At 33.9% G+C, this 18,709-nt stretch overlaps 1 protein-coding gene across 29 annotated transcripts in view; it reads right to left on the minus strand.

The window, feature by feature from the left end:
- The window catches only part of LOC120608233 (A disintegrin and metalloproteinase with thrombospondin motifs 6), a 289,732-nt gene that overhangs the window by 171,418 nt on the left and 99,605 nt on the right, over positions 1-18,709 (minus strand). The window contains exon 8 of one of the 29 annotated variants that reach the window (XM_039870048.1): positions 10,577-10,885. The exons of the other annotated variants lie outside the window; for them this stretch is intronic. Coding sequence (XP_039725982.1) covers positions 10,840-10,885 — 46 coding nt within the window. The 3' untranslated portion in view covers positions 10,577-10,839. Of the gene's footprint in view, positions 1-10,576; positions 10,886-18,709 lie in introns of those variants that run through there. 29 annotated transcript variants of the gene reach the window in all.

Below are 18,709 nucleotides of genomic sequence, written 5' to 3' on the forward strand. Positions count from 1 at the left end.
CTATAGATAAGGAACAATAATATGCAATAACTAACTGTCTTAACCATGCCATAGAATTATTATAAGCACCAGAAAATATGCCAATGTGCTCTATAAGCTGAAATAACAGTATGCAAACATTATTTGTAAATAGGTAAGCTTTTAATGGAAAAGTCTCCTCAACATTAAGTGAACAGAGCAATGTTCAATACGTTATTTGGAATAAAACGTCTAAGAGTCTATTTGGTCTAAGAACCATATTTAGAGTGTCTGTTTTTAGATGTTTCATTTTTTTAGGCAAAACTACTCCAAATCTGAATTAGGGAATCATGCAATGTAACTTCTTTCTACAAGGTAGAATAAAGATTATTCTACTCTGGCAGCTGAGTAAAATGATGCTTCGATCACTACCGATTTTTCTGGCCTTGTGGATTTATACTTTAAAACTGTAACTCTGCTATATAAGATGTGTGAGACTCTCGTATATATAACTAGTGTCTATTTTAATCTAGTTTCAACAAAATCCATGTTCCTAAAGCTATCATCTTACTGATCCCATATCTTCACAAACAGGTAATAGATTTAAGGTCCAGATTATTCTAAGTGTTAAATCAGTAAAATCTAAATTCAATTCATCTGACTGCCATTCTTGCGGTCAATACGAGTTCCAGAGGATAACCCAGCCCCACACTCCTCGTTCCCCGCCATGTTCAGTAGTAGCGCCGCTCTGTTCTATAAATACTGTTGCTTCTGGATGACTTTCAAGGAAAGGCCAAAAGAAAATAAATTATAGTAGTCTATCCAAGAGGCAAAAAAAAAAAAAAAAAAGCATGAATAACAACGAAGACAGATTCTCCCCCCTTAAGCTTCCATTCCAAGAAAAAGAATGGTGGTTGGGGTAGAAGGGCTTTTTTAATATAGGCCAGTTAAGGTATGAGCCAGGACAAAAAAAATGGAGAATTATGCCTGACATCAGAATCCTCCAACATATTGCAAATATAATCATGGAGTTCTACTAAAATTAATATTCCCATGAACAAACTGAATTAAAATAAAATAAAAAAACTGAATGGCAATTCACTGTTCTTATTCAATATTCAGCATATACAGAATGATGTTACAAAGAAGTGATTTAACACAGTGGTCCCCAACCTTTTTGGTACCAGGGACAGGTGCTCCTGTGAGACTCTAATGCCTGATGATCTGAGGTGGAGCCGAGGCGGCGATGCTAATGCAGATGGCAAATACAAATGGAGCTTCACTTGCTCACCCTTCGCTCACCTCCTGCTGTGTGGCCCAGCTCCTAACAGGCCTCAGACCGGTACCAGTCTCTAGCTCCAGGGATTGAGAATCCCTGAACAGATTAACAATATTCGTCAAGGTGAGAGACTCAGGTGAAGCTTCTATATTAATCTTTAAGAAAAAAACCTCTTTGAGTTGGAATAAATCACCTTTGATAATCCAACTCCAGAGCCTTAAATGAGAACATGGATCAGTAGATCTTACATTTACTGTGGGTAATAGCCCTAAAAAGTATAATGTAAAACTAAAATGTATATGTTAAGTCTGATTTTTCCATAATTACAATGTTAAATTAGGTTTGAAGAATTTATTCCCCGACTGCTGTCAACCCTCAGCTGTCAGTCCTCTTTGGGAATTACTCTGTTGTATAGATCACCTTGTCCAAGATCATACCAGCTCCTAGAGGCAGCTTACATCAGATGAAAGGTCAATCAATGGATAGTGCCAAACAGCCTCCTTCCTGGGAAAGGCTGAGGCCTTTATTCTGACTGCATCACATCCTTATTGCTCCTTCAGCCCAATCCTGTTTGTTTCCTTCCCCCTACAGGAATAAATCCCAAAATTTCTTACAAACATCCTGCATATCAATCCTGCTTCCTGGGGAACCAACCTGTAACTGCTGTAGATAAATTAAACAGGATTACATATATAAATCGAGTAAGATGACATATGTAACCAATCACATAAAATTCTATTTAATATCATACTATATCATATTCTTCTGCCCAAAATTCTTTTTCTTAATTCAGGCTTTATTTTTATTTTTTAAATAAGCAATCAAGGGATGAAAGTCTAAATTGAGAAGGTTTAGAGGGCAATATTTTGAAAGAAAAGATTTAATAAAGATAAAACAAGGTCATTTAATTTTTTAGGGTTGGTGCTAGTATGTCTATTCTGTCTCCTAATTCTAATTTCACATTTCCCTGTAGTAAATATGGTTATCAGAAATCAATTTGTTTAAGATGAGAAAGTCCTTTTGCTTATTTACTTTATCATTTTGGATCCTGATGTTACTAAAGCACATCTGCTTTCAGAATGCAAAGACCAACTCAATTGGTCTGAAATTTATTAGTCTTGAATAGTTTATCACTTGTTGTTTCACAGTGTCACTCAATGCCCATTTCACTCCCTCTTTCACTTGCCTTCCTCTACTACAGAGACCAGACAACTAAAATACTCTCAGGCATGTTACACAATTCTAGACAATAAGATACAGGCAAAAGTCGCTGGTGGGAACTTCCCTATTTGTAGGGAGTGGGAGGAAGTCTCACAAAAATGACATTTTAATTCTTCTTTCTGCCTGGAATACAAAGACAATGCCTGGAATTGCAGCAACCATACTAGGTCTGAAGCAACAAGAAAGAGAATGAAATCCACACGCTACGTATAGCAGAGTAGAAATGTAGAAGGAACCACAACACCTGCTCCTGAACTCTAGACTTCTTGTTAAAAGAAAAAAAAATGACTTAAACCAGTAAAGGATATATTTACATTTGGTTTTCCATTATATTCATTATTTAATAATAGGAAGCATGTCTTGTCCTAAGAAAAACAAACTTCTAATGTTAAATCATATAAAGAATTTATCACCAAGTTTTTACATAGGGACACTGAATAATATTTTCTTTGCATGCCTCCCTGAATTAGACTACGTGTTAAGAAAGGTCAGGGACTGGATCATATTCACCAACTTAGTATAATGTCAGTTGAAAGGAAGGAAAAAAGGACTAGAGGAAGGGAAGGAAACTGAGGTAGAGAGAAACTGAAAGGAAACACACAGCTATCAACTGGGTCATTGAAAGTTCTATTACTTAGTTTAATCTAATTTGATGTAAAATAAAATCGATCCTAATAGGTTAACTTTTAGTTAACATGTCTTTTTGGATAACCCTTTCTAAAACTTCAAGAGGGGGGTTGCTAAGAAACATCATTTGTGCAGGTGTTCTGTGTTGCTGACAAAACAAAAATCTTTGTTATAGATACTAGAAAAATTCAATGTTTTGTTATGAAAAGTCAAGCCTCATATAGTCTTGTCTAGTTGATAAACCACCCCACTTATGCAGTGAGCAATCATAAAAGCTCTTATAGAAAAAAACAGAGGTACCCCTTAGGAGGCAGTTTTGTATCTGTTCAAATAAAGTTAACTTAATAACATATTTCTAGAATGTTGCTTTGTTTGAATAGTCTAAATTCCATAGTGAAGCCAATAACAGTTTGATTTTCTGTCATCGTTCTGTTGGTCCTAACTAAACAATCAAATACCCATTTAAGCAGTAAGAGAGGATTTTACTTGTATACAGAGTATGACTTTCATCAGCTATGACACAGTAATTTCATAATCTGAATTAACCTTAAACTATAAGATAAAGTACTGGATTAAAAAATAAACTACCTTTCAAATCCAAAAGTCCATTCTAATTATGCCAAAAGATGTATAAATGGGATAAATTGTTATTTTACAATCCATATATTATAACCTTACATAGAGGTAGCTAGAGTAGGGTAGGTAGCCCATGGGCTTTAATATTCTAAACTAAATAACAGGTTGAACCAATGAAGTTGTCTACTTGCCTTACAAAAGTGGCCATTTCAAATGGTTTTAACAAACAGAAATTCAGAAAGAATTTTTTTTTTTGCTAAGCATTCAAATCTTCCTTATGTTCTTAGCAGCTGAGCTATTAATCTGTTATGCTTCATTTTAAAAAAATAAAATAAACACTAGAATCTGAATTAAGTCAACTGAATTAGTCAACTCAGATTTTCTAGAAAACAACTAATACATCAAGAAAACTTAAGCACCCACTAAATAGCTTTATGACTTCTAAGAGTGAATATTAAAATCTTTTGACATTTTATTTAATCAAACTAGTAATAGAATAAATATTAAATACTTTAAATGAGGCATATTATTAACAAATTATACAAATATAACCTAGTTGGCTTCTTTTCAGCTTAAAACTTTCTACATTGGCACATTTTCTCTTTTTGTGATTAATTCTGCAATAAAATAGTAATTTTAGAGATCATCTGAACCAGCAAAAGAGTGCACTCAGATTTCACAGCTGATAATAAAACTAACTTTTTAGGGAAATAAATATGCTCTTAACCAATATGTTCAAAAGGGAAAGTTCTGCATGAAAACCAAATGGAGAGTGTATACTCTTCTGGGAAAATAAATTTATATTCAAAAGTCAAGAAGTCTCAAAGTCTAATTTTCACACACACAAAAAAATAATAAAAAGTTTTGGCTTAAGCACTGCAAAGTTCCAAAAATAATCATATGTCCACATGCACTTAAAACAGTTTTACTGTACAAATTATGTCAAATATTTGGTAGCCTGACTGATCTCCAAAATGTAACAGGCCAAAAAAAAAAAAAAAGGGGGAAGGGGTGTATTCCCCCATACATATTTACATATATAAATATACCAGAAACCAAGATTAAGAGGAAAGGGAACAGTGTTTAAAATAAGATACAACCTTGATCTGATTTTAATCATTAAAAAAACTGAATTTGTCCATTAAAACAATAGCATTAATACAGGTACTTAAATGGAACCTCTTTGGAGAAAGTGACAGAGACAAGCATTTACTACTCTCTCTCTTTTTAATTTCCTTTTATTACAGCAGGTCCTCAGGGCATTGAGAATATGCTCTGTGACATATGCTTAGCAAAGCAAGCACTTTGTGATCCCCAGATTCTTCCTATTTCACATGGCTAAGTTGCCCCTTCATTCTGACATTTGATATTCTCGAAAAGGTAGGCAATGGGATTTCAGATTGCTAAACAAGCTGGAAAGACATATCACTATCTTTTAACTATTCCCTAAAAGCACTAACAGCACACACTCCAATGAGCTATCTCTGCACAATCCAACAAGATGATCCAGCCTGTACTAAAATCTCATTTAAGAATGATCATGATAAGACAATAAAATACTAATAAATACACAGATATGGAAAAATTTAACAAACTATTCTCTCTACATTGAACACCATATACCTATGTGTGCTCTGCTTTTGTAAATTTTTTCAGGGAAAAGTTGGGGTTAGGGAATGGTCAAAAAGAAGAATCAAAGAATAGAGTCAGCATCTGTATTAGTTTCCTGTGGCTGCCATAACAAAGTACCACAAACTGGGTGGCTTAGCAACAGAAATTTATTGTCTCACATTTCTAGAGGGTGGAAGTTTGTAATCAAGGTGTCAGAGGAGCCATGCTCCTCAAACCTGCAGGAGAGAATCCTTCCTCGCCTTTCCTAGCTCCTGGTATTTGCCAGAAATCCTCGGGGTTCCTTGGCTTATGTAGTCCTGGGCTTATATCATTTGCTTATATCATTCCCTGCTATTCTATATAAGTTAAGCTTATCTCTCTAAATATAGTATAAACTCTTTGCAGATAAGGCCATTTTCTTATTTGTGTATTCCCCAGAACAGAAAAAAAAATGCATAGTGATGAACTTGTGCATATAAGGATTATTTTAAAAAGGAATCTCATTAGAACAAAATATGACATACTCTTTTTGTAAAATCAAGTCCCAACATCTATTTTTTTAAATAACATTTTTTTTCCAGATTATAAAATATATGTTTTAATTAGGGATATCTGGAAATTACAGGCAATCATTAAAAAGTACAAATAATTCACCAAATAATCACTATGAATATTTGGGGCATTTCTTTCTACTCTTCATTTCAACCCGTGTAACGGTAAATGAAAATCATTTTCTCCATTTCTAAAAGGCAAAGAGATCATTTCCCCCTCTCCTCCTTTTGCTCAGAATTTCCTTGAAAACATAGTGAATCTAAGTCGTTACTCATATCTTTGGAATATAGATAAATCTCTCTAGGGATTGAACCCTGCCTTTACCCCTATTTTTACAGCAGAGAGATATATGCAAGGTTGCAGGCCAAATAACCTATAGAAATGTAAATATGTACTGCCAGAATTAACTAGGGGCTCTTAAGAGTTATACAGAGACTATCATAAAGTGCTAAGAGAAATTCTTCTTTCCTCTTCTTTGCTATATAAATTATGTGAGATTTCATCCTAGTTTTGTAGTCTCTAGCAGGTTACTTATATGCATATATTCTACTATGCTTATCTATGAATTAATCAGTTTTCTTTTCTACTTTATTGTGGAGAGGACTCTTTGTTGGTAGGATTTTTCATTTTCCCAACACCTGACAGACGATGACGTCTCTCTCCCTCTCTCCTTCTAACTCTCCCCAGTATACATACACACACTCACAATATGTATCTTTGAAATATAAATGGGACCACACATAGGTACCTGTGTGTGTGTTTATACACATAATTATGTATAATTATTACAAATGTGCAACAAATGTACAATACATACACCTGCCTTTTCACGTAAAGTTAAATCATGAGCAATTTTTACATTGACATTTTCGAATTCCTAATATGTTCACTACACTATTCAGCAGCGTGCTGGAGTCAGTTCTTACTGGTTCTTGAAAGCCAATAACATACATGTCTTCCCAATTCCTTGTTTAGTGACTTCATGTCAATAGCTTGAAATAAGCCATTGTAGGAATATTTACATCATGGAAAATCTAAAACTGTTACAAATCAGAGTGCTTTTTTCCTTCCAGGGACCTGTTTCACCAGAACACCTCTGACCATACTATTCAGGTTCTGTACTTTCTTTTTTCAATTTAACTACACAGCTTCCAAATTAATCCACAGCAGTACACACACATTTAATAATAGTCACACTATAGTAGCACGCACTATATAGTGGAAACATAACTCATCATTTCTGATATTTCACTAATTTAATGGGCAAAAAATTTTTTGCATTCCCTTTACTCCTAGTATAATAGAACATTTTCCACAAATTTTTAAATGGTCAAATAAAGAAAAGCAAATATGGCAACTCTACATGAGGGTTAGAAAGGCAAATATTATTGTATTAAAGATTAAATTTGGACATTAGCTTCTAGATAGCCAAAGCAATATGGTAAATATAAACGATTGTATCATTTTTGTTGCCGATAAAAGAAAATATACCAATCCTTTTAAAGATACAAATTTTTCCTAATAGAAATTCTTCATAAGAAAAAGTGTGTGTTTTTTTTAATTATCATAGGAAACTTCATTCAGGTAAAGATGAAACCTTACCTTGATAATAGTTTTATAGGTACAGAGTAAAAGAGTCACTTAATAAGGGCCATTCTGTGGGGGAGTTAAGGCTATTTTCAAATTGGAAGACATTTATTGAGTGTTCACAATGAATCAGGCTACCATGACCCAGATATGGTAACACATCATACTCCTCAGAATACACTTATATAAATCTAGGGACTGGATAACTAGCAGCTCCCTTGAACTATTTTCTTGAAAAATCACTTATATCAGTTAGACTTTTTGTTTTTTGATACACAGACAAAGTTTGGCATCTTAGAAAAAGCCAGGAGCACTGGTACTCCATGCTTCTAACTAAAGGAAAATCCAAAACTTTTGGATTTTTTAATAATATAAAGAGCCATAGCAGTACTTTCACCTAGATGGTAAGTTAAGAGTATCTGCAAACAAAGCTAAGATTTTTATCAAGAAGAAGCTGTGAATCCACTGATTAAAACTTCCAAAAAATGTTTAGAGAAGGTGTTAGTTGTCACCTGCCTTAGATATATTAAAAGTCTCAATATTGCTCCTATGGAATATCTGATTTGAGCCACATAGTCTCCCGAACAAGTTGAATTCTAAAGGGACTCATTTGAAATTGAACATTTATATTTTGGGTTGTGATTATCACATTCAATTTTAATTTCTATATGTTGATGTTGAGCCATCAGGTTGCATTCCAGCATAAAATACTTTGAAGTCATTCCATTATACTTATTATACAATCCAGTTTCCTTCCTATAACTCACAAATAGGACTGGCTACACAATTTGCAGGACCCAATGCAAAATGAAAATGCTAGGCCCCTTGTTCAAAAATTAAGAATTTCAAGATGGTGACAGCATAGCATTAAATAAAGCACCAAGCCTTTCTAAGAGTGAAGCCCTGATACTTGCTTGATGTCCAACCTCATTTCACTGGTGTCATCTCACTTCTGATCCAACAGTCTCCGTCCTGCCTCAGGGCATATACTATTGCTAGGACTGAATAATTCTTCCCTTTGCCTTTCATAAGTGACCTCTTCTCATCTTTTAGGTGTCTGCTTAAATGTCACTCCTTAGAGAGGCCTTTCCTGACCACCCTCACCTAAGTATGTGCCCTATTGTTTTCTTTCATTGCATTTTGTTTTCCCTGCATAGAATTCATAATAATTAGTATATTTGTATTTGTTTACTGGATTATTGCCTGTCTTTCCTTCTCAAAATATTACCTCCAAAAGTACAGATTGCATGGATGTTTTATTTGTGAATATAAACTAAGTGCCTTGCACAATGCCTGGCATAAATAAATACCAATAAATATTAGGGATAGCAATGACAACAAGCTAAAGTCGGACAGACCTAAACTTAAATCTCAGCTCTGCCCTTCTCTACCTGGGTAACCCTAAGTAAGTTTCCTGTGTGCCTCAGTTTTCTTAAAGAGAGGATAACAAACTAGAAAATTGTTATGAAGTTTAGATGAATTAATATATATAAAGTGCTTAGCATAGCACTGTTTCATACTATTACTCAGTAAAAAATTAACTATGATTATCATTTCATTATTATACTTACTGTCATTTACATTTTTATTATTTCTTATATTACTATTTATGAGTCATCCTTTCTCTATGAAAATCAACAACTTCTCACAATGAATTCTGATTCCCCAAAAATTTTAAAAGCAACAGGACAGAAGGATGCTCATTCTTCCTATTTGCTATGGCATATCATGTCTAATTATGAAGTAGTTTACAAAGAAAGAGGCAAATACAGCCAATGTTATAATACCTGAGAAGAAGTTGTAGGAACTTAAAAATTACCAAAAAGAATAATGTAGCGTGTGAACTATCTCAGAGTAAAAGCACTGCCCAAATGCAAGGTTCATCATTGTGGTCGATCACAATTTACCACTACTCATCTTGGCTGAGCATGGAAAGGGCAGTAATAACCAATATGTTCAGAGAAAAGAGAAGCTGTTTGTGGCAAACTTTTATAAGAACCTCTCCAGCCTAATATTTGAACATTTTAACCATATAAGCTCTTTACTTTACTAATTAAGCTATAATAGTAACAGAGCTGTGAGTGCTCTACAAAGAATTACACCAATGGTTTCTTAGCCACATCTTTAGATGTTTTTCCTCTGATTGAATTCCAACTCATATATTATTATTATATCATGCCTGACATTGAAAATATCCCAGATTTAATTTTTTAAAAAAATATTGTTTGTTAAAGTAGGGAGATGAGTACATCTATTCTATTTTTTTATGTGTTTGAAAATTTAAATTTAAACATCCTGCTTTACTGGATATTTAAGTTGTATCCAATATTCTTATATTATAAACATGGCAATGAATATCCGTGTACACATATTTGTTTATGTCCTTAAAAGGGATTCCTAGAAATATACTCGATGGGTCAAAAGGTATATAACTGTTTAAAGCTATTTATTCACCCTGACAGAATGCCTTTCAGTAATGTTATACCAATTTACATTACCAAACATAGGGTATAGGAGGGCCTAGGATACAACACCTTAACAAGCACTGACCATTAGCCTCTTTATTCAACATCTTTATAATCATTGAGTAGTAACTTTTTGCTCCTGATAAGTACAAAATGGTTATCAGGAAACAAAGATATTTCACCGGATTTGTTATGAAAGGAAGAACGAAAATGCAAGCCAGTTTATATTTTAGTTCTTTGGAAATTGTACAATTTTGAAATTATCTCATGTTGGCCTTCTATGGTATCTGAAATTCCATTAGAAAAGTCTTTCTTTGGTTCAAAATTTGGGGCGGTATGTTTGATAAACGACATTCATTGATCTCAGCATAGGTGATCTATTAATTTTAATAAAAATGTTTAGTGCTACAAAACAAATCCTAAACTGTTAGTCTGAATTTTAGATTTAAAGCTAGAAAACTACCTTTATACATTAGATATATCGACATACATATATTATTACCCTTAAACACAAAAATATATTCATCTGCACTCCATTTAAAGCATATTCAAAATAAGAGATAAAATTTACCTCATAGATTAGCTAATTCCTTCATTCTTCAGTCATTAAACTATTATAACTGGATAGTCAATATCACATTTTAAAATCTTTATAATTCCATATCCAGCACAGGACTAGAATTTCATGCTTTATATATGGTTACACTGTGACTTTTAAATCAAAGGTTTGAAATGCCTGACAGGTTGACAGTGAGGTCATTGTAAACTTCAGATTCATGGTTAGGTCAAGCCAACCTTATGTCTGAGTGATGGAACAGGGCACTGGGCTGAATGAATAAGTTTCTTACTCTCCAAATAGGTAATCATCAACAGTTTTAAAGTAGTGACATTTATAGTCTCAGAGGGTGGTGAAGAAGGAGAGCATCAATAACTCATTTGATGTGCACCTCATGTGGATTAAACTCATGGATTACTCTGGAAATTTCCACACTGTGGTTTGTTGGTTAATCTTCCAGCCAAAAAAAGAAGAAAAAAAAGTGTACATTACCATATGCTACCATGTAAAAAAAAAGACTATTCAGTGAATTGGAACAACAGTGAACTTAAATAATATAGCACTCTCCAACCTTAGAATAACTATCTCAGTTTTGAGACCAAAGAAGAAAAGAAATGAATGACAGCTTTTTGTACAATAACTGTTCTAAGACTGTTACATTAAATATAACCTGCAACCCAATCCTTCTCACTCTTCTAACTACCACCCTCTGCATCTAAGGGTTCTCCTAAACCTCCCTTCTGAATGTGTGATTTGATGTAAGTTATCTAATTGCATCTTAACCTTCTCATCTGTAAAATGGTAAAAATAATATCAATTTATTAAGGTTGTTCTAAGAATTAAATCTGACAATGTAGTGTGTCTCATCCTGGGAAGTCCACAAACTCCTCCTGGTCAAGGGTTTGCTGAATATATATATATATATATATATTTCAGTAAATATTATTATATAATCAGTAAATATATACATAATCAGTAAATATACATATAATCAGTAAATATATACCTATATAATACTGACTACATATATATATACACATATACATATACATAAATATATATGTGGCTTACAATTCATTATTGTACTTAATTATTTTGGTCTTTAATTGGTTCCATGTTGGCCAATGTAAATCCCTTTGAACGGGGTTTTAGGTTCTTGTTACATGATACCATTAAGTTTTTGAGCACTGACCTTAACCTACTCCAGAAAATGGTAATTTTCCTAAGGAGCCTCTAGGTTCTCCTTTTCTTTACAAAGTTAGACTATTTCTAATTCTTAGAATTTAAATATCACTTTTAGCAGGTTCTAAAACATTGATGAAGCCAACATTACAAAACTGCTTAATTTCAGATTTAAAAGTTTAATGTCTTAATTCTGAAGTAACTTTAGAGTCACCCAAGACATGATAATCATAAATTTTTAAATATTACATTTTCTATTTCTTTCTAAGTTGTGTAGAATCTCAGGATGTGAGTAGTGTACTCTAAATATTTCCTTCCAACTGCCAAATTTTCTCAACATTTCAAATTGGCAATGCTTTTCTTTTTTTCCCATTTAAAATTGATTTTAAAAATGTTCTCATATATCTATTATTTTACAGTCATTTATTTAAAATCAATCTTGAAAATTAGTTCAAACATTAAAGAAAAAAAGTATTTAACAAACTATCTTTTCTTCAGGGAACAAACAGACAGTGAGATCAAAAAAGTGTCTTCTTTATTATTCTTTTGGCTTAAAGTGTTACATCTATTAAATATATAGATAGTCAATTATTTGCAAGATTGTTTCATTGAGGTTGAAGGAAAAAACGTCATTACAAACTCCTTTTGAATATTCCTGATGAATAAAGATGCAAAAATTCTCAACAAAATACTAGCGAACAAAAAAACAAGCACATTAAATGGATTACATGCCAGATTAAGTCAGCTTCATTCCTGAGATGCAAGGATAGTTCAAAGTACACAAATCAATAAATGTAATAAGTATAAAAGATAAACATCATATGGCCATCTCAATAGACGCAGAAAAAGCATTTGACAAAGTTCGACATCCTTTCATTATAAAAACTCTCAACAAACTGGGCGTAGAAGAAACATACTTCAACACAATAAAGGCCAATATAACAAATATGACAAGCCCACAGCCATATCATATTCAATGGTGAAAGGTTAAAAGCTTTTCCTCTAAGATCAAGTACAAGACATGGGTACTACATTCATTCTCACCAATCCTACTCAACATAGTAATGGAAGTCCTAGCCAGATCAATTAGGCAAGAAGAGGAACAGAAGACATACAAATCAGAAAGGAAGAAAGAAAATGTCTCTATTTGTGGATGACATGATCTTGTATATAGAAAATCTCCGAAGACCCCCAGCAAAACAATGGTCAGAACGAATAAATAAACTCAGTAAAGCACAGGATACACAATCAACACAGGAAAATGAGTTCTGTTCCTATACACTAACAAGGAACTATCTAGAAAAAGAAATAAAGAAAACAATCTCATTTGCAATAACATCGAAAACAATAAAATACTTAGGAATTAATTTAGACAAGAAAGTGAAAAATCTGTACATTGAAAAATATAGGATATTTATGAAAAAAATTAAAGACACAAATAAATGGAAAGATATTTTGAATTCATTGATCAGAAGAGTTAAACTTGTTAAAATAACCCACATATATACAGTCAACTAACATTTGACAAAAGAGCCATGAAAGTCAATGTAGAAAGGATAGTCATTTCAATCAAGTATTGGGAAAACTAGGTATTCCTATGCAAAAGAATAAAATTGGAGCCGTATCTTACACCACTCACAAAAATTAACACAAAATGGAACAAAGATATAAATGTAAGACTTACAACTCCTAGAAGTAAACATAGGGGAAAAGATCCTTGACCTTGGTCTTGGCAATGATTTTCTGAATACACCAAGAGCACTAAAAGCCAAATAAACGGTGGATTACATTGAACTGAAAAGCGTTCATATGGCCAAATAACAATCAACGAAATGAACAGACAACCTAAATATTGGAGAAAAAAATTGCAAGCCATATATCTGAAAAGGGGTAAGTAATATCCAAAATATATAAGAAACTCATACAACTCAATAGCAAAAAACATCCCACACAAGAGAAAGCTAAAGTGGATGTGAGGGCGATCTGGCTGCGACATCTGTTACTCCATTGATCACCAGGGTTGATTTGGCTGACCTAGCTGGCTAGGCGGGTGTCCTCTTCCTCCTTCACCATTCCAGGTGTGTCCCTCCCAAAGCTGTGTGCTCAGTCGAAGAGGATGACCTTCCCTGATAGAGAATAGGACTGTTCTTCAGTCAAGGGTATACGAGTAGATGAGCTCTCCTGCTAGAACCTCCAAACAAGCTCCCAAGAAAAAGCTAAAGAAGTTCATCATCACCAAACCAGTATTACAAGAAATATTAAAGAAACTTCTTTAAGAAGGAACAAAAGATCAAAATAATAATAAAATGGCAATAACTACATATCTACCAATAATTACTTTAAATGTAAATGGATTAAAGGCTCCAATCAGATGGCGGAGTAGGTAAATGCTGTGCTTGCCTCCTCCCATGACTACGTTAAAATTACAACTAAATTATAGAACACTCAACCTGGAGAACCATCTGAAGACTGAACATAACTCCTATAAGGATATAAAGAAGAGGCCACATGGAGACAGGTAGGAAGGCTGGCCCCACACCATGTGTGGCAGTTGAGTATTGGGAGGGAAATCTAGGTTGCAGAGATCCTCCCGCAAAAGGGAGGTGCCCCAGCCCCACAAAATCTGGCTGTAAAAATCAGTGAGGATTCCAACCATCTGGAAGGCTGGTTGGAAGAAGGAAGGCTGCCAGAAACCCAGACGTCCCCTTAATGGGCTTATACACAGACTTTCTCACTCGCAGGCACTCACCCTGGGCTCCAGTGAAGAGGCAGCAGCTAGATGAGCTCAGTGAGAATGTCAAGAAAGAGCTGGTAAGCATAAAAAAGACACAGAAACATAAAAAAGAACCAGTCAGAAATGAAGAATACAATAACTGAGATGAATACCCTAGAAAGAATCGACAGTACATTGGCTAAAGCAGAGGATCAAATCAGCAAATTGGAAGACGAGGTAGCAGAAAACACCTGATTGGAACAGCAAAAAGAAAAAAAGAAAAATCTAAAAAAAAAAAAAAAAAAAAAATGAGGCTAGTTTAAGGGACCTCTGGGACAACATCAAGCATAATAATATTCGTATCATAGAGGTGCCAGAAAGAGAAGAGAGAGAGAAAGCAAAAAATTGAGAACCTATTTGAGGAAATAATGACTGAAAACATCCCTAACCTGGTGAAAGAAATACACATACCAGTTTAGGAAGCGCAGAGAGTTCGAAACAAGGTGAACTCAAACAGACCCACACCAAAACACATCATAACTAAATGGCAAAGGTTAAATACAAAGAGAGAATCCTAAAAGTAGCCAGAGAGAGATAGCTAGTTACTCACACAGGTACTCCCATTAGAATGTCAGCTGATCTCTCAACAGAAACTTTGCAGGCCAGAAGAGATTGGCATGCAATATTAAAAGTGATGAAAAGCAAGGACCTACAACCACAACTACTCTACCTAGCAAAGCTATAAATTAAAATTGAAGGTGCAATAGAGCACTTCCCAGACAGGAAAAGCTAAAGGAATTCACTACCACCAAACTAGTATTACAAGAAATGTTGAAGGGACTTCTTTAAGAAGAAGTGGAAGGAAAAAAAAAAAAATATATATATATATATGTGTGTGTGTGTGTGTGTGTGTGTGTGTATACACACACCTATAAAACAAATATGAATAATGAAATAGCAATAATTATATACTTATCAATAATTATTTCAAATGTAAATGGATTAAATACTCCAATCAAAAGATACAGGGCAGTTCAATGGATAAGAAAACAATACCCATACATATGCTGTCTACAAGACACCTACTTTAGATCGAAAGACACACTCAGACTGAAAGTAAAGAGATGGAAAAAGATATTTTATACATATGGAAATGAAAAAAAGGCTGGGTAGTAATACTTATATCAGACAAAATAGACTTTAAAACAGAGGTTATAATAGGAGACAAAGGACATTATATAATGATAAAGGTATCAATCCAACAAGAGAATATAACCCTAGTGAACATTTATGCACCCAACATAGGAGAACCTAAATATATAAAGCAAATATTGATAGACATAAAAAGAGAGATTGACAGTAATACAGTCATAGCAGGGGACTTTAACACCCCATTGACACCAGTGGACAGTAGACAGATCTTCTAGACAGAAAACGAACAAGGAAACAGCGGCCTTAAATGATGCACTAGACCAGATGGATTTAATTGATATTTTTAGAGTGTTTCACCTCAAAGCAGCAGAATACACATGATTAACAACACTGTATTGCAAATTTGAAAGCTGCTAAGAAAGTAGATCCTAAAAGTTCTCTTCAGAACTGTACAATGGCTGTCCATTCAATTTAGCCTCTATTGTGACTGACTCTGACTGCTACAGTGAAATCAATTATTAAGTGATCTGCTCCACAATTAAAATGGTTCAACTGCAGTGACCAAACATTCTCTAAGTTTATGGTCAAAGATATAATCAAAAATATAGCAGAAGTATGAATAAATTACATTACTATATTTTTAATTTGAAATATTTCTACATGTCAGTAATAACAACTGCATATTAACAAACCTAACAGCAAATAGTTTCAGGGAAGGAGAGTATAACTAAATAGTCTCCAGAAGCATTTTAGACAAAAAAAAAAAAAAAAAACAGGAAAAGCATTACTTCATCAGCAGGTGCATAAAATATAAATTAATTTTTAATTACTTAGATATTTACAGTTTCATCCAAAGGAAATTTATAGTGGATAATAAATAATATTTATCCATGAGGTACTTTTATATGGTGCCGTGTAATAAATTCAATATTCAATAACTGGAGGGCATAATCAAAAGAAGAAAAGTTAGAAAAACTATTCTAGTTCACAAACATGGACAGAAATCATTTAAAAATATGTTAAGGATAAATTTATTTAAGTCTTTAGAGCTAGAAGATTTGCAATAAAATTTTTTTAAAGTTCTCTCAAAAAAGAACAGGTAGTCTGTGAGTTGATGAATGTGTTAACTAACCTTATTGTGGTAATCATTTCTTCATCTTATAATATATGCATATATCAAATTGTCATATTGTACACCCTAAACTTTCGCAATATTAAATGTTAATTACATCTCAGTAAATCTAGGGATGGAGGAAGCAACAGAATAGAGTAGAAATGAGCTTCATTTAGCATGGGTAAATTACCTAATTAATTAATCCCTGAATTATTAGCAGGGGTTTCAAAATGAGAAATGTGCCAAGAGCTAATGTTCTTTAATAGTGAATAACTGTCATTACCTATGGGCACCAGCCACTGGCTGTAGAGGAATGTTGACATAGAAGGGTGACGACCTTCATCTCTCAGTCAGTTCTCTGAACATACAGATTATTTTCACAAAGACTGATAGACATCAAAGGCTCCGTCCAGTACTTCAACAAATATTTATCAAGCACCTACAGTAATGATGAATTAGCAACAAATTCCACCCATAGAGATGGTAGTGTACTAGAAAGATGACATGCATATAACTATAATAAGGTGCGAAACTAATAAATTTGATAAACATTTCAAAAAGTACGATACAAAATAAGAATAAACATCCCCACTATCTGTCAGGACAAATTGTTCTCTAAATAAGAATTTCTAAGTTATAATGCAAGTCAGTGGGAATGCATTCTTTGAATATGTGCTTTCCAAACACATATTTAGTAGCTCATCTTTTGGTAAATAAGTATAACTACAAGGAAATCGAGGGGTTTTTTTTTCATTATCTGTGTCAAAAAATCTAAGTGAGACTAATTTTAGTTTAAAAGGGTACAAAAAGAATAATGTTATTACTTTTAGTTAGCTTTTATTTCCTCCTTGTTCATATAGCAGGAAAATTGTTTAGTTACAGAAGAAAAGGGAGAGTAAATCATATCATATTGTCCCTAGAGAGGACAGGTTAACAGGGAACAAGAGCTACATATATGAAAAGGCAGGATTAATCATTATTTGTGTGGTAGATTGTTTTTTCCAAAGATGGTCATAATAACATCTCCCGTACATCTACGACTTTGACAGCCCTCTCATCAAGAGGTGGAATCTATGTTTCTTCCTCTGGAATCTTGGCAAGCTTGTGACCTCCAAGGAGAGGTCAAAAAAGTCCTTACACCTTCCACTTGTTTCTCTCAGGACATTGGCTTTTGGAGCCTCCATGCGCGCAGGCTGGCTGCTCTAAGGCCAGTGTGCTGTGAAAAAGCCCGAACTATACCACATGGAGGAACCACATAAAAAAGATGTCCAGTCAGCCCCCAGTTGCTTCAGTCCCCATTATCTGCTGTATCCACAGACTAACTGCTACCACGTTAGAGGAGCCAGCACTGCCCAGCTGGGTCCTTCCCAAATTCCTGACCCAAAGAATCGGTGAACAATAATCTGAAATGTTTATTGTTTTAAGCCATTGTTTTGGGGTGATTTGTTATGCAGCAATAGGTAACTATAACATATCAGCATTCCAGACAGTGAATACTGAATAATACCATGGACTGGGTTGAAAGGAATGTCATGGAAGAAATTAGAGTGTGAAAGTCATACTAAATGTTTATTGTAATTCTCATTCGAGTTTCCACAGGGTTCTGTTTTCTTCAAAGTTCATTCAATAATATCAATCTAATATAAAATCCAAAGCAAAAAAGTCATGAAGCACATGTGGTCTGCTGAAAAGAGGTATTATCAGCATTAAGCAGAGCTGTGATTCCAATAATTGGGCCTACCTGCAAAGTTCTAGAGTCTTAGCTTCTGATTTACCTATTTGCATCTAATAATATTATATATATAAAGTTTATCGCTTAATAATTTACAAGCTGCTTTTATGTACCTGATTTCATTTGATCTTATAAATAATCCTGTGAAGTAGCAGAGCCTCACAGAGAGAAAACTGAGACTCAGGAAAGCTACATAAATTGCTCAGAATTGAAGAGCTGAGGAAAAAAGTATTTAAACCAAGCAAGTAGAAGACTGGGCCTGTTACCCTGACCTGAGAGCCAAGACCCAAGTATGTGCATGGAACATACATGACATATTAGACTCTAATTGTCACTGACCCTGTGGTGCACACTGTAAGTGTGCCACTCTCCAAGGAACAAAAA

Source organism: Pteropus medius, unplaced genomic scaffold (genome assembly GCF_902729225.1).
Source record: "Pteropus medius unplaced genomic scaffold, Ma_sr-lr_union100, whole genome shotgun sequence".
Lineage (NCBI taxonomy): Eukaryota > Metazoa > Chordata > Mammalia > Chiroptera > Pteropodidae > Pteropus > Pteropus medius.